Source organism: Hypomesus nipponensis, chromosome 15 (genome assembly GCF_054491055.1).
Source record: "Hypomesus nipponensis isolate SF chromosome 15, ASM5449105v1, whole genome shotgun sequence".
Lineage (NCBI taxonomy): Eukaryota > Metazoa > Chordata > Actinopteri > Osmeriformes > Osmeridae > Hypomesus > Hypomesus nipponensis.
The window spans coordinates 12,554,436-12,581,243 of NC_140375.1; the positions used below are offsets into that span (position 1 = coordinate 12,554,436).

Here is a 26,808-nt window from a genome sequence, read left to right on the forward strand (position 1 = left end):
TTAATCAGAGTTCGTGGTCACTTTCTCATGAAATCTTAATTGCTTTCAGAATAAAAATATAAAGAAGTATCCCAAACTAATTTGTTTTCATAGGGTAAATGCAGCAGTCTGTTGACATTTTTTTATGTCATTGTGACCTCAGAGATCTTTCAGTATTGGAAGTATTTCTCACATTTCTAGCTTATACTTAAAGCTGTTGTGTGTAAGTAATAGTCACTTGTTCAAGCTTTGTCACACCTGATCCACTATTTAGTTCTTTATCTCCTTATCCGTCTTTTTTTATTCCCACAAACTCATTCATGACAGAACTGACCAGAGTGATTATCACTGTATCTTTCTCAAGTATCACAGTCATGGAAACGGACTCAGATGTGCAAAAAGAAATAGCTCAACATTGAAGCCCCTTAAATAGACCAGGCTCATAACCAATACCAAGAACATAGATCCCTCACTGTTATCATATTCAGTAGGTTGGATTTCGGCAAATAAATAGTGCCTCTAACCACTAAACAGATAAGAATATTGGTCAGTTTGGTGTATTCCAATGATATCGAGCCTTTATTACAGAGTTGAAGACTTTGTTTGCGTGTCATGCCTCACTTTCGACCCACCCACATATACTGAACTTCACAAGTTCATAGCATGTGATTGCTTTCTTGCCCTTGTCACATGGTTTAATGAATGAGCAGATGAGAGACAAATGGAAACTGACAAAACTTTCCAGTTGTGTGCTTTATAGGAAAGGTGACTCGGGCTTGTGAATGGTGTGGGTTGCAGTTTAGTACTAGTTTTGGCCTGTAAGAAGGTTTTTTCACAGTTGTAACCTAGTTTGAGTGATTACATTGGCCTTATAAAATACCATTGACTTACAATCTAGTAGTCTATCTTGGAGCATACTAACATGCAGAAAATAAGTTTGTTAATTACACTAGAATTCTAGCCCCACTGTCACCAGGAACAGGTGATTTTAAACACTATTATGGACTTGGGCCCCTAATGGCTTGTGAACGAGTGCCTTTCATGGTTCCATGTTGATACAATACCATGATGTACGGTACCAGATGTACCGTATTTTGGAGAGCTATGGATACACTGAGCTGTAGACCAGTGTTTGATCTGGCATAGTGGTTTGAGTAGTACTGAATAATAAGAACGGGCTCTTTCTGGCAGCAGATTAGCCTGTGATGGAGCAGATTTGGCCTTGAACTGTTGGAATAGACTGGACCCCCTGACGGTGCCCCAGAATGCTTGTACAGTATTGTGTGTGGTTGGGATGCCTATTGTGCAAGCTTTTCTTCTCGACCCTGCAGAATGTGTTTACTTAGCTAATGTGGACACTTTGTACAGATTAGCTGGAACATACACAACAAGGATTTGTATAACTTCAAAATAGTCCCACTCTAGTTGTTGTCGTCAGCATGCAATGAGTATCATGATTGACAATATTGTCATTGTTGTTTTCTTTAAGGAATCATCCTTAAGAATCCAGAATCTTTTTCAACATAGCACCTGCCTTGTTAGTTTCATTGTCCAGTATTAGTCATTAGGAACAGATAGAAAATGGGTCTTCTGAAATCCAATGAATATGCTATTGATTGTTCTACATCACCTACACTTTAATTTCAGTTACCCTCGAATAGTTTACTAATCAAGGGCTGGGGAAATATTCCCATGAAAACATCCTGCTGGCTCTGTTCCCCATAAATGGTCCAGTTTCCCGATGATCTTGTTTGCCACCACCACTAAGAAGAATATAGACAAACCTGTGAGACCGACAGATTCACATTCACACTAACAGATGAGAGAACATGTCATAACACTATCATGACTAATTCAGGGATGAGTAATTCAACATGCTGTCTCTTATTACTCACATACCCTTTCCTTGGTTACTGCTTCAGACCTCGTATGCCAAACGGCCACTTCCTTAGTGAATAATCACTTTTCTGCTAATATGAAAAGGAGCTTTCTAGTGTCATGTGTCTGTTTTGATGCTTTGTGGTCTGTGTTGTACAGACCCTTGCGGTTTACCCCACACCTGGTAGCTCTAGTTCCATGTGTCCTCTTCTGGTCAAGGCCAATACATAAACAGAATGTGAGCACGAGCTGCAATACACACTGCTCTGTTTTGGCACCGGAGCACCAGAGAGGGTGTGATGCAATCTACTGTTGACATGTTCCTGTGTGAGAGTGGGCATGAGAAGCAGTAGTAGCATCCTTGCCTACTTTCATAATTATAAATGGTGGGTGTGTGTGGATGGGCCGTGGATAGATGCAGCTGTGGGAGAAAAAAGCGGTTTTAGCAGTAGAGCCACTTGAGGTTGCTGGACAGCACCCCAGTTACTCAGTTACGCTGCACAACAGACACATCTCACCTTTACCCTAATGGCTCCTGACCTTTAGGACCACGTGAAATAGGCCTGCAAAGTGACACCCTATGCTGTGCACACTCACAAATCCAAACACATGAACTCAGTGGGACTCATCCAATGACAGGAAACTATGCTGAAAATAAAGAAGGGAAGGTTTTCTAATAATGGGAGAAACGTATGTTTTGGGAGGATTTTTAAAAGTTTATTTTAGGGCTCGGCTAAATGGAAGAATAGTGTGGTTTCTGCAAAATAGGTACTTAGGCTGGAAAGCAACACTGAATTTCTTTGATTGACTGAAATAAACCAGCATGATTGGATAGTATCTGGAGTGTGTGTCAGTCAGCTAGATATAAAGAACAACAACGTTTTTCTTACAGCTTGATCATAGAGACTTATAGAGATATTGGTTCAATGGTTTGGAATTTGAGGGAAAACCTACTGGACTGTAGTGCTGCAGGAACAGGTTTTGGCATCCTGCTATTAGAACTGCATATGATTGCATAAACTGCTATAAAGACAGAGCACACATGCACTGGAATGGAAGTACTGGCAGGGAAAGTGTGTAGAAACATCCAGCTGTCCAGAAGAAAGCTCCATCATTACTCTGAATGCAGATGGCATGAGACAGCCATACTCTTCTTTACTGAAGTACTTTTAGCCCTCTTGCCTTTTACCTTGAAGCCAATAAACGACTCAAATTCACACTGTTCTCTCTGAGTCATAGCCCTGGTGGTTTTCAAGCTCAAATTCTGGGTGTTGACTCAGAAAATGAATCATCCAACCTGTGGAGAGAGCAGATTCTCGGAGCAGCTGTCCCAACATGCCAGAGGCAGCGCACCAGTACTGGCCCGGCGCAGGGGTCTGCTTTCACTGAGATGAGAATAAGGGCTATCCTTCTCATATAATCATGTAAATTCCACACTTTTAGAAGAGATTTAGAAAAGAAAAAGCAAACAATTCTAGTGTTTTAGTGACTGCAAAAGTACTTAAAGTTCAAAGAGGTACTTCTGACACCATAACTGGTAATACATACTTTTGTTCATATCTTGCCATTTAATTCAATAAGGCCTCCTCTGTAGTCATGCCTTGGTTATAGTGTTGGATGTGATTGTAGGCTGATGGAGAGAAAAGTCTACAATTGCACAAATTTATCAAGATTTGACATTCAAGAATAAAGAATGATGGTTGGACAAAACCTTCTGTTACAAGACATATATTTACATATTTAGGTTTATATTTTGTATCATCTTGTTTAATTACCTGGCATAATAATAATGTATATATTTTATATTTGTCGAGCCTGAATAAATCTGATGAAGTTTGAAAATATAAAACCCTATTGACTCCACTCAGGAGTATGTGTTGCTTCAAGCTCCTTTAACCTCCTGATTCAGATTGTTGCTGGCTGGATAGGAATAGCCAGCTCTTCCAGGTCCTTTGCTTTACCTCCAAGGGGGGGGGTCAAAACATCTCAAAGGAGAGGACTATGGATCACACCCTCCAGGCAGCACCCCCAAGAGATACCAGCATAAGAAGGTCCTGTCCAGACATGCCATGCCACAGTCACTCTGACTCCCTAAGTACCAGCTAGACCTGTTTGCCTCGGCATCCGTCTTGCCTCTAGATAGAGAGAAGATAATTGGCCCACTTTTCAGAGCTTACTACAACATTGCAATCATAGCACCTGTAGAAAAATTTGCCTCTATGTTACTGAACAGTACATTTTTCACAATTTCATAGTAACACTTTGTCCTATGAGAAATTTGAAACCAAAAATAAAGTGTTTTAGAGGGTCGCTTATTTTCAGACCAAGGTTGTTAATGGGGCCAATGGGGCCAATGTGACTGCTTCAGCCATTGTAGTATCATATTTGTGTAGTTACTATGGTAAACACTGGATATACATACTGTACCGTATATTCAACACCAGATTTATAGATACTGAGATTGTTTGCTGCAGAAAGACAAGACAGGGTGGGGACCTGGACTCAGTTATTGTGAGACAAGCAGATAGACAGACAGTCAAATAAATGAACAGGCACCAGACTAGCAGACACTTACAGTGCAATTGAGAACTCTCCTGGGAGAGAGAGTAAGTGAGGGAGGGATGCCTTATCACACTAGGACTGTGGGCGTCAGCTGTGAAAACTGGCTGAGACTGATACCAGATACTTTCATCCACATTTCATAATGCAGAATATGAAACAGTGGACCACACATTCTCACGCTTTCTGGTTAAGTATGTTGTGTCACAAGTTATGAAAGTCGTGCATTATTTTATTGATGGTTTCATACTAAACACATACTGTACAAGTTCCATTATGGATCATACAAGCATTGTGGCCCCAGTCATAATATTACGGTCCACACTTTCAAAAAAGTGGAACCCTAACCCTAAATCTTTTTGTCTGGATATAAATTTTTGGGGAGGAATATTTGGTCTGATTGTTTTGGAAAGATGTGTGTATAATAGGGTGCTGCTTTGAGTTCCTGGTTAAGACAACTGCAATCCTATGTCTTTCTCAGGGTCTGCTGTTTCATGCTGTGCAGGTCTGGCTGGTTGATGAAGCATAGGTCTGGCTGGGTGATGGAGCGCAGGTTGCCCAGCAGACTGTCTCCTTCTTCAGCCAGGGATGATAGATGGAGCTGGAGAGACTCCCGGATAGGGATTGAGCACATTGTAGCAGAATGCGGCAGGTGGTGAGCACTGATAACACTTACTGTACGTGTACATACAAATCTTTGATTACGCACAAGGGAAGGCAATCAACGGGAACAATGAACTCAGTATTAACAAACTGCAAACCATTAACATGAGGTCAAAATAAGACATTGATAGCAATGTTCCATTCGAAATTTAGTTTTTCACAGAATCATGTGCAATGAAATGTCATGTATAATTCATTATTGCACTGTAATATTCAATGGTGTTTTATGCATGTCAAAGTCTCTAGTGTTCAAACCTATGCAGAAAAACTTGTCTACTACACTGCTATACATAGTTATAAATTAGTCTTTCACTCGAAGTTTCACCTTTCCTTATGTTGTGCATATAACAAGTCCCCAGTAGCCTGGCTTCAACTTCCCGTATGAGTCAAGGTGATCATCTTCATCCTGTCCCCAGCTCATTAAAGAGAAACCCAGCTCATTCCCCATCCAGGCTTCCCCAAGAGTGGAGGTACTCCCTTCACCTTGGAAACAGGGAAACATTCACAGCTCATGTACTCTGAGATTGACTTGTGGTGGACCTAGATTCATGATGAAACATGATTGACAAAAAAGACAAGTCAGAAAAAATATTACATTGTCAAGTGTCAAAGGTTGATTTTAAGAGAGGGATTACTTCGATGAGGTATTTACTGTTGCTCTTTAGCGAGCTGCTGCTCACCTCCTTTCATGGGAATCTGTCACCGTGGCGATGAGACAGTACTTATTGAGTGTGCCAAGAGACAGCACCCCCTTGGGACCCAGAGCATCATGGTGATTACTGCAGGGCTCCTCATTATGAGGTCATCATGGATATTTAGCTCACAGATGGAAGACTTTGTAAAGTAAGTCATCATTTTGTGTAGATTTACAGTACTGTATATGACTAATGCACTGTACTAATGTATACAGATGAATCACCTCAACAATTATATTCTGTGTATTGTGTATTATGCACATTCTCTAAATAGAGAAAAAAAACTGTCAAGACAGATAATTATCTGTTGAAAAATAAAATATTTCAAAGTTTTGTTACGTTTGTACCGTATTATCTAACAATGATTGTCAGCTGTTTGATGACTCCCTGGTCAGTCAATCTCAAGTACTATTCTATCCTAGTAGAATTGAACTATTCTAGTATTAGCATTGTGGTAAGCGACACTAAATAGCATTCTGGTTTTACAAAAAGACATTGCTTTACTTGACATCATGACTTGAAGGGAAGACAGTCCAACTGAATGAATCCAAACTGTTCCTTTGTGCATGTTGTCCCGCTTGTCCCCAATGCTAAGAATACACCAGGCTGCCTAATCGCAGGAACAGACCCAGTCTGGGGGTGGGGCGGGGGGCATGCCTTTGCACATGGCAGCACAAATTAAAATCCCTCCTGCAGTTGGCTTCTCTAATTCCCTGGCACTATGCTGTGACCTGTCCCAGGAATTACAACCAGTCCCCTCATACTGTGCAGCCAGCATAGAGCAGCCATGCCTTTTGACATGGTCTCCTCCTTGAACCACTCTGAGAAGTGAGTGGTTAAGCACACATGGCTGAGACCAGCTTTGGAGCATTAGCATTCTAACTCAATTAAGGACATGATGGTTAGGGGACTTTAAGGGGCATCGGCTTTAGCAAGCACATCCAACTTTTCAATAAGAAAGTAATAGAAAGTCTGAAAATAGTCTCCCTCTCTTGTAGGTTCAAGGAAGTGTCCATGGCCCTGACAAACCAAAGGTATAGCATACAAAGACTAAACTCAATTTTCTCTTTGCATGTAGAGGATGGCATGACAACACACATCTCATAGCCAAACCCAAATAGGCTACCTATTTATAGTAGTTCCATTGGGAAACGTATTGTAACAGAGTTAGTTGTCACGTAAAACTATAATTTCTGTTTTGTTTCACAAGGCATTACCTTCTTGTCCTCTCTTGCTCTGTTTCTGCTGGCTATATGATCTCTATTTGCCCTTATTTGCTCTCACATTATAACAATAAGCAAAATGATATACTCATATTCTATAAAACCTGTTCAAAATAAAGTACATATATTCCTGGTAACATGAGATTGCCTAATACCTTATGAGTGTCTAAATGTGTCGGTGGTTGTTTACAATGGCCAGAAGGGACTGACCAGACAATGACTCACCGTGTTCTTAAGGTTTTGTTTGTTATGGTTCTGTCTTTAGAAGACATTAGCCGAGTCTTTGGTGGGAACCAAGGAAAGGACACAAACATCTAGCGAGAGCAGTGAATCTGGCTGCCAAGGTGCACACGTAACACAATCGTGTACTACCTTGTTTTGTTTTGGATGCGTGTTTTTCAGTTGTACCAAACAACATTGCACATCGTGTCGTTTTCCGATGTGTTTTTGCATAATTGGTAAACAAATGTGGAGCTGTTAACATGCATTTATAGTAGAGAAGCAGAATCAAACATACATGTGAACATCAGTGCCTGAATTACTAAATGCACCAATAGGATCATTTGATCCTGCCTCACCATTCATGATTTAGGTGCACTGCTGATAGCAGCAACAAGGCCAATATGTGAATATGCAACAGTTCTAACACAGACTACCACCCGGCGTATATATAACAATGTAATATGCAGATCTAAGATATACATATATCAGTGCAAAAGCTTTCATGTCCTAGTAGATGTCCCAGAAAACTAAAAATGAGTCCACAATATGAGATCAGTTCAGAATGTATTGTATTTATGTTACATGGATAGGATAATGTCAAGTGGAGAGGATTGACTTTTAACTTCCTTAGAAAGCAGAATTCTGTGACTGCGTCTGAATCATAAACAAAAAACTAAACTGGAATGAAGAATTGTAGCTTTTTTATTCTCAGAACTGAAAGCCATAACTGTTGGCCCCATTTCTGGGATTTAGAATATGAGTATGACTCTTTCACAATCCCACTGGTGTTGAAAAGGAAATAACACAACTTGCATGCCAGTCTCGGCTTACTGCAATGTGCATACAACTTTATTTCATGATTTGAGGGAAAATACCAGTTCTCTGACAATTTTTTTTTTTTTTGCAGTTTGCATGAATGATAATCTGACAGCTTTGTCATAACATTCTTTAGCTCATTAGGTTTCTTGACAACCATTTCTTTATTTTATGGAATGATTCAGATTTAAGATTCTGGACTTTCTTTCTACAAGGCTCAATATGTTCAACATGCTGAACTTTATTCAAAAAATTATTCTTTGTCCCATATAACAAAATAATAGTATTAATACAAAATACAATTTAGTTGTGATGCAATGATGCAGCTAGGTTTCTGAGGAAAACGTGAATTAATTCTCACACACACGCATTTAAACAAAGTACACTACTGCTTCAGGCGTCACTGATTCATGAAGGTTCTATAAAAATGTGTTGGAGATACTGTCAGTAGAATGGCATGGCTGCAAGTAGGAGTTCATGTGACAGCTTACCTGGAAACTTGACCCGAGGACTTTCTTGTAAGGTCAGCCCAGGACACCAATCCCACTTGGAAGCTGGGCTGGTTGGTCCACACCAACACAAGCGGTGAATATATGTTTCTCTTTTTTCACCGTCTCTTGTTTGTTCTCTCGATCTCTATTTATGTGTGATTTTGAGCAGGTTGTTTATCTGAGGATCCCCATTTGAGTGCATTTGGATGCAGCTTTTAGCTCGTGATTTGGTGTGATGGCCATTAATAGAAGACTCATCCTCATGTCCCAAACCAGGACCTCATGCTACGTTTGCCACTCCAATTAAGAACATGATACACTGCAACCTTTTTACACAGCACTCTCTGTAGCTCTGTTATAAATAGCAATATTATTAATAACTCAGGGGTAGGAAAGGAATTATTTCTGAGAATATTTATAAGTATGTGATTGACTGTGAGAGTGTTTGAGTCTGATTATTTCAAATATTCCTTTTTTTTTATTCATCCAAAACATTTGGCTGAACAACTTTATAGCATTCCTGTCTGAACCACTAGGGTGTATAATTCTCTTGACGTCAGGGGAAACAGGGCAGGAATACTGTAGGGAATGGTGAGCAATGAAGCAGGAAGAGTCTGAGGCAGAGATTAATCCTGGAGCATATTGAGTCTAAAACAAAGAGAGAGAATGTAGGAGTTGAGTGGGTATTCCTGACACTGCCCAGGTGACAAACTCCCTGTTCCTCGCTTCTTCCTGCCCGGGGCCGTATAATCATCGCTTATGTATGTGGCAGGAGGCCACATCTGCATTCCCCAGTGTTCCCACGAGGAGCCTGCTGAGGGAGGTCCTTCTTCCTGCTCTGTGACGCCCCCCCTCCCTCTGACACTTAATGCTGCCGAAAATTTTAATTTGAGTTTTTTTGGGTAGGAAGGGGATCATGGAGAATGTTATCTCTTTCGTTGGGTGTTGATCTTTACCACCTGCTTTCAAACGTAGTTGATGGACCGGAGTCATTTGCTGGCCAGTAGTGCCATTCTCACTGTTTCATTAATGCTCCCATCTATCTGAAATGGAATGCACTTTGAGTTACTTGCAGGCCTGTAAAGTGTTAGCAAAACAATACTTGATGCCATCTACATTCAACCTATATATAGTGCATGGTTTATGGCATTTTCCTGGGGAGAGTGAGTCCGTCTCAACCTTATAAGACGGAAGCACCTACAGCCAGTACATGCAAAACCTGCACTCAAAACTGGCGTAGGGTACTTTGACCTGTATGTGACTCTTATTCTTATCACCCTTCCAAGGAATTCAATCTCATTACACAAGTACATCTAATTATGATTTAATACATTACAGATGAACAATTTGTATATTTGTATTGACTGCAAATCACATAGCACAATTTAATTGTATTCATGTACATATGTTAAGCAATGTAATGTTTGTAAACAACAATGCAAAGTTTGTTTGACTTTGAATAGCTTACTTTCAGAAGCAGCTGTAGTTATAAAAAGTTAAAGTAAAAGTGCAATATTATTCTATATTGGTCCAAAATTCATTTTAATCAGCAGGTTTATACTTTTTTTCTTCAATATTTTATCTTTTCCTACAAACTGCTGCTAAATACAAGAATGACATGTCAGTTTACAAAAAGCTTTGTATGTCAATCATTCTATCAACTATTCACGATATACTTCATGTTTTATCATACAGTATAGCTATCTGAAACAGATTTCTGACCAGACATTAGCTTAATTTATCACAGCTATGATACAATAAAACTCTCGGTCATCAGTTCAAAGGCAATAGAAATATAACAATACCAACATATACTCAAGGGGAACAATGCATAGATACAGTAGAATAATTTGCAAAGCAATCATTTACAATTCTTTGAACTGATTACAGTTTTCTATGCCTATAGTTTAAGAATATGTAGACTGGCGCAATATATAATTTTGGACAACATACAATGCAATCTGGTTACAAAGCCTCACGGCAGCTGTTGTAAAGGCCTTTGAACGGAGCCTCATAAAAATGTAAATAATAACTTTTTTCAATATTATTATTAACATCTGTGTGGTTTTAGTTGAAAATCATACAGTGAAAATAAAGATGTTAAAATTGGAGTTTAAATTCAGTATACATGCTATTACTCAGACATTTCAACCAACAGTCTAAAATTAATGTCATTCAAATCTTGAAGCCAACCAAGTTCATGAGCAGCAGCCCAGAATACCATATCTTTGAACAATGATGAGCAATGCATAATTATGACTGAGGTCCCAGATATGATTTGACAATTAAATCCATCCTGTTCGATAATAACAGTGTTTTACATACAAATACCAAGGTAAAACATACAATGCAAATGTACAAGCTATACGATATAGAACACCATGGTTCTCATCAAGTATTGAAGGCTGCGATTTGTCCTACTGGATTAAGTCTTTCAAAGAGGGACGTTACTGTTATCATCTCCCATAGTTAACAGATCAAATGTCATCTCCTACTCACCAATCAACAATAGTGAGACAAAATCAGGAACGGGAGTGAAAGCTTGGCTAAACGTTGCACAAAGGACATATGACCAGCTTGTACATTTGACATTTATCATAAAATGAGAAGGGGTCAATCTATGAAAACAAATCAAGGATAAATGTATATCTTGGCAGAAGAGGACACTGGGGGCTGCGTTTACCGATAACGATGGATCGTAGCAACGATCGAGCAAAAAACGAAACCATCGATATTTCTTACGTGCGTTTCCCAAACATGCTCGTAAGGAGTAGGCTAATCTATGCGCTTTCAAGAGCTACGAATTTTCAAGAGACACTTTAGCTACGATGTCTTTTGGAACGGCCCGTAAAACTAAGATTCGTTGTGCGACGAATTCTACGATCAATTTAGGTTTACGACGCTTTCGGGAAACGCAGCCCAGCGCTATTTGAGTTTAGACCTAGTAGGCCTATTAGGAAAGACTATACTCAACATCAGAGCGTCAAGCCACATACTGTAAACTCACCAAGATCTCCACTGCTTTGGAACCAGGGAATCTGGTCTGGTACCAGGGGATCTGGATAAACCATCTCTACGAGATTGATCAGTTATGGTTATCTACCAGGGTCAGGGGACTAGCATCTGAAGAGTAAATATTGTATACATGTTTATATTTTTATAAAACCCTAAGCAGAAAATGTTTAAATGAACTTCATGAGTATAGTTATGAACTACTACTTAGGCACAGTGAAGAACCCTGGAGTAGTCACTTCAAGGGTTCTGAGACAAACTTAGCAGAGAATCATCCTGACATGTGCATACATTATATGATTTGCAATTTACAATCATAGTTCATAATCATAATTAAAATTTAATTGCATTAAAAATAAATCAAAATACACCATATTTAGTAACGCATTTTCATGTGGTTTCAATGATATACTTAATATGTTTTCTGTATTTACAAGACACTGGTGAGCTTTGTTTACAGACTGATGAGAAGCACCCTAAGGTTGAGTTGAGTACCATTGCACCCTGTTCCGTATGAAACTATCTGATACGTATTTCTTTGTAATGTATAGCACTTGCTTCTGAGCTTTGTATTGTCATTCTGTAAACACTGTACAAAATAAAACAGAATATATTATACATTCAAATATACATTCATATCTTATAAACATTACATATTGTACAATGATTGAGGGTACAGGATAGGAAAAACACTTTACAATCCGTCTACTACATTGCAATACCTATTGTTAGTACATAGGAATTGCTATGTAATTAAATGGTATTTAGCGTTAGCGGTGTAGGTTATTACAAAAGTGCAAGAAGGCACAGTATCGGGTAGGGGTGTAAGGGATAAGTGGATGTAGTAAAGGGGCAACACACGGCACTATATTTCCAGTTATGTTTTGACTACTATAGATGCATAGTCAAAAGCCTGGCAAAAAAACTTAAGCTTTGCAATCAACAGTGCATTCCGTGTGCTTAATCTAGTTCAAAATTATTAAATATAAAATAGCTGTTGTTTGCTGTTTTTCTTTCAATGTCACATTACCTCTATACATCTCCTCTATACCTATACCTCTATACATAACAACTCTGTGTTTACAGAGAGCAGGAACACAATGTTAATTTAGGTCATATACAGCTATTTTTTTACTGTTAGGTTGTTGTGGCTGGGACAAAGCTGGCACTATCAGAAAAAAAACAGAGCAGTAATATGAAGTTTACATCTACTATCGTGTACCTAAACAGCAATACTTATAGTAACATAATTGCAGATACATAGGAATTGGAATGTAATTACATGGTATCAAGGGTTAAGGGCTGTACTGGTTATAGCAAAAGGCATTTTGGTAGAGGAGTGTAAGTGAATATTGCAAAGGGGCAGATGAAGATCAAATCGTGTTAACATTACTATTACTACTAACTTACCCCTGAGAGCCTCCCCCATACCAAATAACTTGTATCACTTAAACGTAATAAAGTGTAACTATTTGTATATACTGGTTCCTATATAACTACATATTGTTACAATACGTCTTGCTACATAGTTACATGGTAGCAAAGGAACACTTACTACAAGGTGTTACTAAAAAAGCTGACCCCATTTTTCTTTAACTGAAAAGATGGATTTAAATATATGCAATTAAATGTGACGCAGAAATGAAGACAAAGGCGTTTGGCACTTGGATTGTATTTCTGAGAAATAGCTCATGTTGTTTTGAAATCTGGGGTCATCCTCTGCAGAAAACAGAATGATGGTGGAAAAAGTCTCTATGACATCTTTATGTCTATAGTGCAGATGATTGAGCAGGGCATTTAAGGATGACCAAGGGTAGCTTTTTGGGATTTGGAAATTTGCCATTCTGAGATGCATAACAAGTGAGTTTTGAGGTCAACATATCAATATTTGTGAGAGTGTCCTGGGTTTGTCATTGCTCTGTCCTTTTTCGACTCCTCTAGCCTGACACCCAGCTGTGTGTAGTGGTCTTCACCCCATGGGGGAACCCCTGCTGGGAGGCTATGGGCTCAAAGTTAAAGTCAAGTGAGTCCCCATCCATCAGAGTGTCATGGAGGATGGACTCCATATCACACTCAAACCTCTCGATGGACATGTCATCCAGGTCGCTAGGCAACTTCTCTGGGTGGGGCATCATGGGCATGCTGGGTCGCCCGTAGCCGTTGGGGTTGAGTGGGCAGTACCCAGGCATCCCCCCGCCCCCTAGGTGGGCAGACAGGCCGTAGGGCATCTGCATGGGGCTCTTCCCCATGGGCAGGCAAACCGAGCCCCCGCTGTGGCTCATGCTGGACAAGGACATGAGTGCGCGTCCGTTCATAGCCACTGAAGTGGGAGGGGCTTGGGTGTGTCCTGTGTGAGTGTGGGGGTGGTGAAGACCATGTGGGTGAGGATTACCCCCTCCCATCAGCTTGGCTCCATGCTGCCCGGTGCTGTAGGAGGGCAGCATGCGGCCCCCATTGGGTTGGGAGACCACTGTCTCGACTGTGGGCAGGAGGTCCCCACGGGGGTCTGCGTCAGAGGTGAGCAGCTCTTTCAGCAGGCCAGCAGGGCAGCTGTAAGGGCCCAATGAGGGGCCATAACTGGGCTTGCTCTCAGGAAAAGACTGCATGGGGATGGGGGACAGGCTCGTCATCCCTGCCTGGCCATACATGCACTTGTGATAGTCCTGCTGGGGCTGGGGACCCATGTTGGAGGAGCTGAAGGGGGGGTAGCCAGGGCTACTCTGCATCATGGTGGAGGGGGAGGATTGGGAGGAAACCTGGACCGTGCCACCACTGCCCGCTTGAGAGTTCTTGGGGGAGAGCAGGTTGAGGTTATCCAGAAGGTTCTCCATGACATTCTCGGAGCTGTGGTGAACTAGCGAGCTTGTCATCTCTGACAAGCTGGGCAAGGTGGCTGTCATCTTGGCTCCAGAAGATCCTGGGTACACCATGTGCATCTCCCCATCACCAAGGTCATCCTGCTCGGGCATGAAAGGTGAGAGGCGTCCACTCAGCGTGCTGGCATTTGAGCTGGTGCGAGGCCTGAAGCCGTTCCAGGCATCAAAGTCATCATTGCTGTGCGAGTTGGGGCTACCGGGCCACTTGGAGTAGGAGGGACTGGGACTGTCTCCTCCACCATCAGGCCCCCCCTGGAGCAAAACCTACAGGGTTAAGAGAGTGAGCGTTAAACATTACACACACACTGCAATTCTACATACAAGTGTAAGAGGTAGATACAGAAAAGAAAAAAGAAGACATTTGACGATCAACATACTGTATATAGGAAGGCAGGAGTTGGCCTGTTTACCTTTTTCTTTGCAGCCCTCCCTCTACTCTTGGCAAACTTGCTGTTGTTGTCCATGGAGGCAGCTCTGCGTCTGGGAGACTTGCCGCTCTTTCCTCCATCTGGGTTTAGCATCCACCAGGAGCTTTTACCCGTGCCTTCATTCTGCACACGCACAAAACGACTGTGCAGGGACAGGTTGTGTCTGATGGAGTTCTGCGGAAGAAAGAGAAGGAAGTTTCAGTTTGTCTAACAAGTACGACATTTGGAGAGTCTTAAGACCTTTTTTTCCAGTAGAGTGAGCAGTATAGTTCTGGTACCTAAGAACACATTAAAGATTGCTCCTGCTTTATGATTCGTTACAATAGATCATTGACCCTATCATAGTATCCCTGACAATTGACCTATGTGTTTCCCCAGCACATACAACTAAATACAAAGAGAAAGACCTGACTGCACACACTAGCATTGCACTGTGCCACACCTGTGGATAATCTCTCCCTTTGTTTACTGCAGTGAATAAGGCATTAGAAAAATCCATCAGACAAAATAACATTTATATTAGGAAAATGTGTGGTCTTAATATAGAACACCCTGATCCTCCCTCTTCACAGAGAAGGAAACTCTTGTTGGTTGGTTTGTTTGGTTGTTAGGACTACAGTAAGTTTTGGCCCTAATCTATTTAGTCACGCCCACTGGCACACATGCACTGGCACAGTATTTTAGTAACCCTTTTCCCCATTCATGGGGATTCTTTGGACACAAAGAGATTAGCGCACAAGGCTGTTGCTCTATGGCTATCCTTGTAACTACTGTTACTTGTTTCAACTTATTTTTTCTCCTCTCATCACCTTCATATCTGCTCTTCCCCTCCAGGGAAAACCATCTGTGTTGACACATGACCCACGGCTTGAAAACTGGCCTGTTACAAATGAAGTCGTCTGACTTGCTCAACCAATAGTTTCCGTGAACAGAGTGCCACTCCTACTGCATGTCTGCTGTAGGCTGTAGCCTAGTTAATGTGTTGGTCCTGTGATAGACTGCTGCAGAAGGAAGATTCAATGCAATCTGTCGCAAAACCTTCTTAGAGCATATTTTACCCTTTGAAGTGTCAAGGGATAAGACAGAGATCCAGCATAAGACATCACAGGCCCATAAAAGAGGATGGGAAATACCATGGCAGAACTCCTTATGCTGTGTGGGGAGACTTTGGCAGGGAGTGTGTTTGGATGCAGGAGGGTGGAAAGTGTGTGTGTGGGTTTATGTGTGTGTTTGCGAAGGAGAGAGAAAGTGTGCAGCAACGGTTAACTGGCTTGGCAAATGTAAACACTGTTTTGGGTAGGGAGTCTAGATGCAGGGTGGGATTGACAGCCAAAGCCCACAGTTGCCTTTAATGCCAAATAATGAGGCACATTTCATTAACCAATTACTGCAGCATACCTTGATTTCACCTCTCGTTCTGTTCACGTATAATTATTTTGACATATTCCTGAGACCATTTCCTTCTAAACAGTCAAGGGTGACACTGCTGATTTATTTCTGGCTGCGGTAAATAGGAATATTAACATTTGAAATAAGCAATGTGTTAAAAGTTCAAAAGTAATTATGGCTGGCTTGATAGTATCTTAGAAAACTTCGACTTAGAATTCTGTTTAAGTAATTCAACAGTTAGTTGAAGTAGAATTTTCAGCAAACACAATCAACATACCATACCAAGGTTGACAGTGTGCAGGGTTTGGAGGAAGTCTAGGTCTGATTGGAAGACAGCCTAATCTGGTGCTGCATAGAAACATGACAGCGCCATCCTCTCACTGTATCAAAACGTTGAAAGCATGTGTATTCAACCTTCATGTATACATTTATTCCAATCGGTATTGTTGAGAATTATTATTACTTATTTATTATTGCTCTCAGTTATTGTAATCTGGCATGAAACTGCACTAATAATTTCCAGTAATTGATTTTGCACTTATAAATTGCGTTGTTTCTGCTGCACTGTACTAGGCACTACTGTCTTCGAGACATCATTGTAAGACTGTAGTTGGGGAATTGAGATGTTCTTGCTGCTATAAATGTAAGCATTTGAGATGTTTTTGTTGCATTGTAGTATTATTGTAGTACACTGTACACTATTTTTTGGTAACTGTGTCTGTTGGCTGAGATGTGCCTACAATGTCATGTGGCTAATAAACACAGACTGTTCCTTGACTCGAACCACCAAAATACTGTAGAACTGTGCACTTACAGTATGATCCTTAATTTTTTCTATATGCACTATGTGTGTTGCTGTGGATAAAAGCATTTTTTAACTGAACAAAATTAACAGGAATTAGCCAGTTTAAAAGCTAGATGCAAATGAACTTGTATTCTGTCCAAAGAATAAACTTCATAATAAACAGATTTTCTCTGGACACACAAGGATGTGACCACATTAAAGGGTGCTGTGACAGGAAACAGGGCTGACTTCCTGCCTTTCAGGAAACTGTGATTGTGAGGGAAAGAATAAGGATGGAATGCAAGCCACATAGTATAGAGTCACACGGGTACTGCAGTTAGCTTAATTAATACCATACCATTGGCATTTTATCCACTGAATGAAACCTGAAATGGTCTACATTTTGTGGTTGAAAGACAATTGGCTATATGTTGCTATTTATTGTGTGTGTATATGTGTGTGTGAGTGAGTCACTGAGTCAGTGAAACTGTGTGTGAGAGAACCAGTGTGGGTAAAGGGGAATTTGAGATAGTGTGTTGAGCAGTCCTGGACACTGTGTGCTGTTTCAAACTGCCTTCCTGCCAGGGTTGCTGAAAGGCCACACAAATGTGGTGCCCTCCTCATCTCTTTCGCTCCTACCAGGCTTCTCCTCCCCTTTCCCTCTTAGAGCACTGTGCTCTCCTTAGCCTGTCTCTAAAGGCCCCTGGCACAGAAGTCTGGGTCACAAAAGTGCACTCTCCAACTAACTCAAATGTCAACTTCTGTTTTGAAGAATCCTGAGCACAAGAACATAACACTTCACACAGAACACTAGTTGAGTTAACCAGAGCCCCTACTGAAACCTGCTCTGTAAAACACATCAAAACAGGGAAAAGGGTATCTAGTTTGACTCGCCTTCTTCGCTGAAAACATACATGGTCTGCAGAGTAGTTTCACATGAGCTGAGTTCTGAAGTCAGCTGGAGAGAAATCAGTGGGTTCACCCTGCTAAACTTGAGAGAGGTCTTTGTGCCTTCTTGGACTGAGCTGAAGTGTTGTGTTGAGGAGACGAGACACCCAAGACTTGTCATTAGCTTAAGCAGCTCAGTTGGCCTCCCTGTCAAAAAGGGAAGTCACTAGAACTCACTAGAAGGAAGAGGAAGACAGAGGTCTGTAATGTCAGGTGAAAGCTAAATTAGACAAAGCCATTAGTCTTATGGAATTGTGCCTTCAATAAGTGTATCAGACCTGACACCATTCCATGTGAGTTCTAAGACAGACGAAGAGAGCCATAGCTATGTAAAGTTCTCGTTTAGATGTTATTGTAAAATGTTATTTTAGCACAATGTCTGGCAAAATACAGACTGTTCCTTGACTCTAACCAACAAAATACTGTTAGAACTATGCCCTTCTGATGTACTAATGAATAAAGTGTAATGTAAAACAAACTCATTTCCATGTGCTTTCTTTTCCTACAGAAAAACATTTGGAAATGCCCTACAGTGATTAACCACAGACTCGAGTATATGTCAATTGACATTCATGTATTGTGTGCATATTGATTTACTGAAATACGGGCTATTCAATAAGAGATGACGACTTCATTTGTTTGCTGATTGATACAGTAAGTGATTCATCTCCAACACAAGGACTGTCCCTTCACTGACTTACTTACTACAGTAAATTCAACAAGACATAAAAAGCTCATAAGAGGTCCTTGAGAAGAAGTGGAGAGGAAATCTAATGTGCGGTTGTCTCTTTTTATTTATAACCAGGATTTCATTAAAACAGTTGAGAGAAAAAGGAAATGGCTTTTGTGATTAGGTCCCTGTAGCACCGGGCAACAGGACACGTTGCCAAGGACTTAGGCAAAGACCATTTAGCCCCTCAACACATGGGACAGTTATGACAGATATGACTTCTGGTTTGCTGTCAAAAAGGAGACTGAACTCAAAACAGAGCATGGGATATGGTCAAGCAACTCCTTCAGGTCACGATGCATATACCCTCCTGAACACAGCTGATCCCACGCTCGTGCTGCAGAAAACTAGAGTCACAAAAGAGACCCTTTGTCGGTGACTGACGTCAACTTCCAATAATTGAATTTAGGAGAGAGTGAGGGAGAGAAGACTCAGAAACAGAACCTCTTCTGTGGAGTTTTGTGAGTGGGACCAGCTATTCAACATCCATTTAAAAGAAGAACTTAAAAAAATATATATATATATTTGCCTGGATTGTTAGAAAGTACATTTTTCAAAACTGTCACAAGATGCGACAGTACATAGCTGCAATATTTCGAAATGAATATCATACACTACTGCCTCATCCAATGTATAGCCAGAGGCCGCAGATACCAAGTTTTTGGCAAGCTGTATTGCATGATTCTAGACATTCTAGGCTGTATACACTCTTAATAGTCTCTCTACATGGGTCAGTCTGGCACATAGAGATAAGTGGGTGTCTTACAAACACAGATAAACATGTAGGTATATGTGAAATCCTACTTCAGCACAAACAACTGTATACTCTCTCACAGCTGCAAGACACTCTAGGGGAGTAAAAAAAGGAGCCAAGAAAAGGGCTATAAGCAGAATTCCTCTTGCCTTGTATCCGCAAAGGAAGACCTCGCTAAACAAATGCGATGCACAGAAGGCCTAATTAGTACACAGTCAGGAGATCTGCACACTGAGGGGGTTAGAAAGTTACCATGTTTTGATCAAATCTAAAACTGAGCATTAATCCAGAGAAAGGAAATTCCACAATGTCTTGCTTTTAGGTCTTACTGACATAACTATTGAACATCCCCTACATGACAACGCCTTACAGCTCAGACATCAAATATTGCAAGATACCCAACCACCTACACTGAAAAACAGTGGTCCAAAGACCCAAGTTAATTTCTGAGATCATTCTTTTTAATTGACCAGTTCTGACAGTCCCATAAGAGTAGCACTGTCCGCCCGGACTGACAAGTGGAATGATTCCCTGTATCCATCAGTAATATTGAAAAATAAGAATCTGTAATCTCTGCCTTGCTACAAGGGTAATGTGTTCTGGGCGGTCCAGGCGCTCACAGATTACAGACCATAGACTGAAGTTCTGTGAGGCCAGTGCTAATACACAGAGGCCATGTGTGCTAGCCAAGCTTACCATGTTAATATATGTGCATGCCTTGCTCTGGGCAACACAATATGTGACTGTGAAAGCACAGAGCAGTGTCTGTGAAGCTGCCATTTTTTTTTGACTGTGATCAGCAGTGCAGCCAGGGTGGGCTGGCCATGGTCAGAGCCAGATTAATGTGTAGGGGCAAGAGACTAACTGCTAATGTGTAAAGGGCTATTGGTGTCAGCTACAGTGCTGACATGCTCCTTGTCCTGTTCCTTCTGTTGCCTACAAGATCTTTGGACCTGTGAGCTGGAAGCTTGTTCACGAACTAAAGAGAATCAAATACACATTCATGGTCCATAGAACACTGGCGTGGAGAGGATAAGTAAAGTCATTAAATGTGATGATGGCATATAAACTAACATGAATTCCTGCCATTAAGAGGTCTAACCACTATGATATTTGCAGATCAGAGGGTTGAAGCTACATCAGAACTGGAGAAGATGAAAGAACAGGACAATAAGTCAATCCATCTCTCTGGTTTACACTTAAAACACCTCTGAGCATTGAGCTGGCCATCCACCTCACTCTGTTGGCATGGTGTACACCAAAATGTGTAAATGCTACCTTCGGAAGGACCTTTCTATTATGAGTAGACATACATGAGTCGACAGACTCAGAAGAAACCTGTAGCTACAAGTGCACTGCATCAAATGGGCTCATTATGAAAATAAGTTCACTTTGTGTCCAAACATGACATCAGAATAGAATACACAAACTAAATATTGACCAACCTCGATGATCAATGTATGTGAGTGTGTCGGAGGGGTGTAATTTGACAATACCTTATTGTATAAGGGTTTATCTACTGTATACATGCCCAGCCATTGTGTTAGTACCCACAATACCCTTCCCAATGAAATGTCATGCAAATGAATGAAGACAGAGGAGACCGAAGAGGAGAATTGGAGGAAGATGAACAAGTTGAGGAAACAATTGAAGAGGAAGAGGCTCCAGTGTGGGTGTCAGTCTGTACTATTTCCGCTCTTGATGACATCATCAGTGCTATACCACGCACCACTTGCCGCTTTCAAAGGGCACATTTCCTGTGAGCAAGCGCTTGAATTTGCATCTTGTCCATCTCAAAAGGTAGTAGCGAATGGTTGAGAAACAGTTACACAACAGAGGCTAGATTAATTGTACTGATACAGACAGTATTGTCAAAAATACACACTAGGATCACAATCAAGATGTTGAAGGACAAGATGTCAGCCTTTTTTTATCTTACAAACAGGTTTGCAAGAAGTCACTGTGAAGTCCTTAAACACAAAAATAAAGCAAAAATGTTGTTTCTTTGCATGAAGGTATTCAGTGTGACCTGTATTCTGTTTCTGCTAATTGTTTCAGCCTGGTGGCTTGAGAGGAAATAAGCGCAACATTATTAATGATTACTGATTGATGACAACTTTATCAATTACCAATTACCAACACAATAGGTTTCCAGCATGCAGCCACGCAGCAGCAACGCAGCAATGCTTCTCACTAACTTAACTCTCTCATTTACAAAACCAAGCCCCTAACAAAAAGTCTCTCACTACTGAATCATGAAGAACTAATGCTCTGTCCCACGGGATCTGGGAGCTGTTCCGTAGTCAGGCAGACAAGGTCTGCTTAGTCTAGTAAAGGAGAGTTAAAGAGGAAGGAGGGTATGGTGTAGGTGGGAAACACTAGCACTGCACTAAAGGACGTGACTGTACCTGAAGGCAGATACACAAAACTGCCTTCTAGAAAAAGTATTCAAAAGTTTAGAACAGTTGTGCCTGCTAGATGTGGAAATTGTTCCTGCTTTTTGAATAACAAACACTAAAGTTTTAAGAACTCTAAACACACACAGACACACACACACACACAGTATTCGTTTTGTAAGACACTAATAATAGTGTATCAGGAATAGTTATTCCGCACACCAAACACATTTTACTCGGTGCTATAAAAGAGGAAAGAGAAGCAGGAGTCCTTAGCAGATATAGCAGTAGATAAAACCATAAAACCGAAAGGGAATAGGATGAGGGAAAAACCATGTTGCAATAAAAAATATATAATGGTCTGCACTGGAATGTACCCTGTGTCTGTGGACAGCAAGGCTTTAATTATGAAGCCAGGTTGCGTGTGTCTGAGACCAGCATGCCACCGTTCCCTCACTCTTATGCTGACAAACCACAGGTACTAGACTTTGGCCTATGGCTCCCTGGTTCCAGTAAATGTGTCATTATGCAACACTTAATGTCACTCAAGTCAAGCATAAAAGGGGCCTCTGCTGTTATCTTTTTCTCTGCTTTTTCTTTTCCCCCTCTCTGTCTTTATCTTTGTCCCACAAGATAGGAGATGTAGTTACACTAATTAATTGTGCTTTTTGAGGAGTCATGTTAAAAAAAAACTGTGAATCTGGAGGTGGCTGGAGAAAAAAGACAGGAGATCAGAAGGAGAGTCTGATCCAGGCTCTGTCTAGTGTCTTGAAGCCTGAGAAACACAACTGTCCTCAGCCTGGTATAGTTTCAGGCAGGCCTGGACTCCCTGCCTTTTTTCCCAACCCTACTGGCACAGATTCACACACAGAATAGAAGTTTCAAGTTTAGTAGCCTGGAGACTTAGAGAACCTTATACACCTCTACACTTTGCACATCTGTAAACCTCTAGTCATGACTACAGAGTACTTTGTATGAATCAGAATATTATTTGGGGAGTCAGGTGGCTGAGCGGTTAGGTAATCGGGCTGGTAATAAGAAGGTTACGGTTTGATTCTCGGCTATGCCAAATTACATTGTGTTCTTGGGCAAGGCACTTCACCATACTTGCCTCAGGGCAAATGTCCCTGTACTTACTGTAAGTCGCTCTGGATAAGAGTGTCTGCTAAATGTAAATGTATTTGGCTTGTTTTATGGTGGAGGTGATGGTATTTGTTAAGGGGGCCCATGTCGTAGTGTTGGTTTGTACATTAGATGAGTCATTGGGTGCCTTTGGGTGGTAATGCCCTGTGTGCCGGTGACTGTGCAAGCTGCTCTAACGCATGTGTTTGTCTGAGCCCGCCTTCAGGCTTGTTTGTTTACTATAGTTTAGAAATTTAAGTGCTTAGTCATGAAGGTGCTCCACGTAAATGGTGTCAGTAAAGCTGGAATACATTTTATTTATCATCAACTTGTCTATGAATTGTATAGCCTACATGCACCTAATCCTTGGTTGGACATCAACCATTGCATCTTAAAGTAAAAAGAAACAAAGACCAGTCTTCTCCCTAAAAGGAAAGGAGTTAACAAAAAATATATAATTAAATAAGTACAATTATTATTATTAATTAGTTAATTATTTACACAGGAAACCCCTCCTGAATCAAATATACACTATGAACACTGTCTCCTCCTCTGAGTTGAGTCTATTAGGAGTTTACATTGCAACACTATGTTATGGAACCTGGGTCATTCAAGGACTGCTGGATGGGATCTTCCCAGACCACACCCCCAACAGGCCAGGATGAGTTGCACGCCCATAGGGTGGTTAAGTTCCCATGCCAAGGTATTCTGGAATGCCAAGCACATGTCTTTGGTGGATTTCTACTAGAGCGTCTGCTAAATGACTAAATGTTCTACTGGTGTCAATAGTGAGCAGGCAGAACAGAGTAACTGTGAGTAAAACAAACAGAGATAAGTTGAAGAGAAAAAACACCTACAGTATACAGTGCCATGTGTAAACACTGCTCCTGAAACATATACTGCTGCTATACTTAGATAAAAAACTTAAGCCACAAACAAACAAACACTACCATTTAAATAATCTACAATGAAAGAAGGGAATGGCATCAACTAGCCTGTCTAATCATTTTGTTGAATCAAGTGTTTCAAGTATTTCACTAAACACAATTTTACTCATGTAATATTACATTTACAAACATTATCAACCATACACACTCATTTCCTTTGAGACTGGCACAGACCTCTACAAATGTGATCTGGATAACAGCATATCACTTTTATCTTCAGTGGGAAAATGGAGTGTGTCAGCACATGACTGAAAAACAATACTTTTCTGCTTATTTTACAAAGTGCCTCCGACTATGGCCTTGGCTTTCACAGACAGCCCTAACACCCTGTGACTAGAAAATACCACAGCAAATCCTTCCAATCTGGCTGAAGACTCAAACAGTTTCTCAGCAGCCAGTTAAAATGAGACTGCTGTCCTCCATACAGGATCTGGCAGACAGCACAGAAACCGTGCAGTCAGCTGTGTTGACACCTCCGAATACCATTCCAGAATGGAGGGCAGACCTCATCACACCCGTAACCTGAGGACCCTGCTCGTGTAATAATATTGGCTACATTCCGTAGTTCATTAATACTTCAGATAATGGTTTCTTTGAATACTGGGTCTCATGATGAGCTCTTCTGACACATATTTTGTAAAAGGTGATCATTGGATTAGATTTCAAAGGATTTGAAACTCTGATAATATGTCAATTGTGTTTTAGAAGATATCCCTTGTGATATGTTAGAACAAAAAAAAGTCAAAGACATTTTGGAAACTCAGTCTATAGATGGAAATCTCTGTTTAGTCAGCAGACTTTTAATATCTGGAAAAATCAGATGACTGACTAGACATGGCCGAAATTGGCCAGTAGACATAACTTAGTTACTCTACCAACATAATGAAAGGAGATGACATAACATTCCTGGAGCTTGCTCTAGGAGTGGTCTGGGCAAGCTAGAAAATAAGTTATGTATACCCCTTAAAAGCTATTTTGTGATTCTACCAGTTAGCTGGTATGAATTGCACTTTGAAATATTATGCCTATAAAATACAAACTTGCATATTTGATTAAACTGAACTTCTCGTTCGATATTATTTTTAAAAAAAAGTCATACCTTCCAACCAGCAGAACTATTGCTGTCTCCCTTGTCCTTGAAATAAGGAACACTCTTCACCATCCAGTCGTAAATCTGAGACAAGGTGAGGCGCTTCTCTGGGGAACTCTCAATAGCTTTAGTTATGAGATCAGCATATGACATATTTCCCCACGCATTTCGACGAGATGAGCTACTTTTACGTTGGGCAGCGGCAGCAGCAGTCGACGCAACTGATGATGTTGAGCCGACTGGAGAGGACAGGAGAGGCACCTGTTGCTGATGCGAGAGCTGAGGGTTTGGGAGCTGTTGCTGATGTTGAGTGGGCTGGTCGTGGATACAGTTATCCTGACACTTGAAATCATTGCACAAGTTGTTATGCTTTTGCTCAGGAAAATCTTCAGTCTCCTCCAACAAACTGAGACTGCTAATAAAGTCGGAACTGCTGGTGGGTTCCTGTTTCACTGACGGGGCTGGCGAAGATGTGTTTGAGTCTCCTGGATTTATGAACTCCGGTCGAGGTAGGGGCCAAGTGCATGAGCGGGGCCGTGAGAGTGGTTCAAAATCCGGGTCGATTTCTACTAAATGTTCCTGGGCTACTTCGGCCATAATAATAATAGTTATATGAGCAAGAGATCACATGAAAAGCAGCAAACTAATGGAAAACGATATTTATAACATCTAAATAAAAATTACATATAAAAATCCGAGATTGTAATGAAAACATATAATCGAAGCCAAGTTGTAAAACAGTTTAACTGGTAAATGCTCCAATCCAAACGAGGTACAATTCCTTAGTTTTCTGTCGCTCCTTGCCTACTTGCCAGCCTGTTGAATGTCAGTGTGTGGAGCCGTGTTCCTGAAGCTATGAGTTGTTGACTAATAGGCTACCACCCACATTTGATAGACAAGTTGATACCGCCAATGGCGGTCATGTAAAAAACGAAACAACACTGTTGTCGCACTACGTCTTTTTCTGTCTTTCCCAGAAGAAAACATAAATATTTCTATTTTGATTAGGTTACGGAATATAAGGGAAGTTCACATTTGCTATTTGTTTGTTTTGTTTGAGGGCTCTCTATACACTTAATCTATTTATTTTAATAAAGTAGAAGCAAAATGGGGGTACAGGTTTAGGCAGGTATGTCTTTGATGTTATATCCTAGTATACAGTAGCTACACTTTTTTTTATTTAAATGTATAAAATGCTAGTAATTTTTTTTGCCTGCCTAACCAAACGGGCCGCGTTGAACCGCACACACTTGCAATTACACCAAACCTGTTTCCATATGGTAAAACAATAAAACTGCATTAAAATGAGATTATATTAGCCTGGATGAGTGTAGTGATTTTGTCATCATAGCGATATCGCAGCAACACAAATTAGAGACATATTTATCAGGCCAAACTATAATCAAACTATAAACCTGTTAACATATCCAACGCAAGCGACGTCATGCAAATGCCTGTGCCTGCCTTTGGACGATACTGACATCTTTTGGTAGTCAGATGGTAGTACAAATCCGTCCTCATAATTTGCAGGTGCTTGAATAGTCAAGAGAAGGTACCTTGTTTTGAAAAAAAAATACAAACAACACTACCAATTAGTCTATAGGCCAAATGTAAAAAGGAAGGTTTCTTCTTCTCTTTGAAAAAGAGTTTCCCCTCTATAAGCTATAGCCTAAACTTTGATCCGAAGCAGTAGCCTATGTGGATATTTGAACCTCTTGATTTGGAGTGCTGTGACCCCTGAGCTTTACCCTCCGCTGAGCTACACCCGGCCCATCATTTTTGGTGGCTGGGATACGAGCCACGAGG

The 26,808-nt window shown here is 40.8% G+C and overlaps 1 protein-coding gene and 2 long non-coding RNA genes across 5 annotated transcripts; all 3 read right to left on the minus strand.

Moving 5' to 3' along the window:
- Positions 1-1,595: 1,595 nt before the first annotated feature.
- Positions 1,596-2,077, minus strand: LOC146257570 (uncharacterized). Of its 2 annotated transcripts, none has more exons than XR_014729959.1 (2): positions 1,879-2,077; positions 1,596-1,742 (listed from the first exon to the last, which is right to left on the minus strand). It is a non-coding gene; the product is annotated as an uncharacterized LOC146257570 (long non-coding RNA). The 2 variants fall into 2 exon arrangements; XR_014729960.1 differs by having other exon boundaries at positions 1,875-2,077.
- A 2,550-nt stretch (positions 2,078-4,627) lies between these two features.
- LOC146257571 (uncharacterized) lies at positions 4,628-8,814 on the minus strand. Of its 2 annotated transcripts, none has more exons than XR_014729846.1 (2): positions 8,527-8,814; positions 4,628-5,562 (listed from the first exon to the last, which is right to left on the minus strand). It is a non-coding gene; the product is annotated as an uncharacterized LOC146257571 (long non-coding RNA). The 2 variants fall into 2 exon arrangements; XR_014729847.1 differs by having other exon boundaries at positions 5,760-8,814.
- A 3,044-nt stretch (positions 8,815-11,858) lies between these two features.
- foxo1a (forkhead box O1 a) lies at positions 11,859-25,851 on the minus strand. Its single transcript, XM_084674000.1, has 3 exons — positions 25,012-25,851; positions 14,825-15,016; positions 11,859-14,678 (listed from the first exon to the last, which is right to left on the minus strand). The coding sequence occupies exons 1-3, from the start codon at positions 25,597-25,599 to the stop codon at positions 13,476-13,478; spliced, it is 1,983 nt and encodes a 660-aa protein (XP_084530126.1). The 5' UTR covers positions 25,600-25,851; the 3' UTR covers positions 11,859-13,475.
- Between the last annotated feature and the right edge of the window lie 957 nt (positions 25,852-26,808).

Excerpts from the sequence above, each read along its gene's own strand:
- foxo1a (XM_084674000.1), bottom strand. The coding sequence starts at position 25,599 with ATGGCCGAAGTAGCCCAGGAACATTTAGTAGAAATCGACCCGGATTTT. Across the intron at positions 15,017-25,011 it reads ATAGTTCTGCTGGTTGGAAG|AACTCCATCAGACACAACCT; the intron begins GTATGACTTTTT and ends TTTCTTCCGCAG. Across the intron at positions 14,679-14,824 it reads GGAGGGCTGCAAAGAAAAAG|GTTTTGCTCCAGGGGGGGCC; the intron begins GTAAACAGGCCA and ends TTAACCCTGTAG.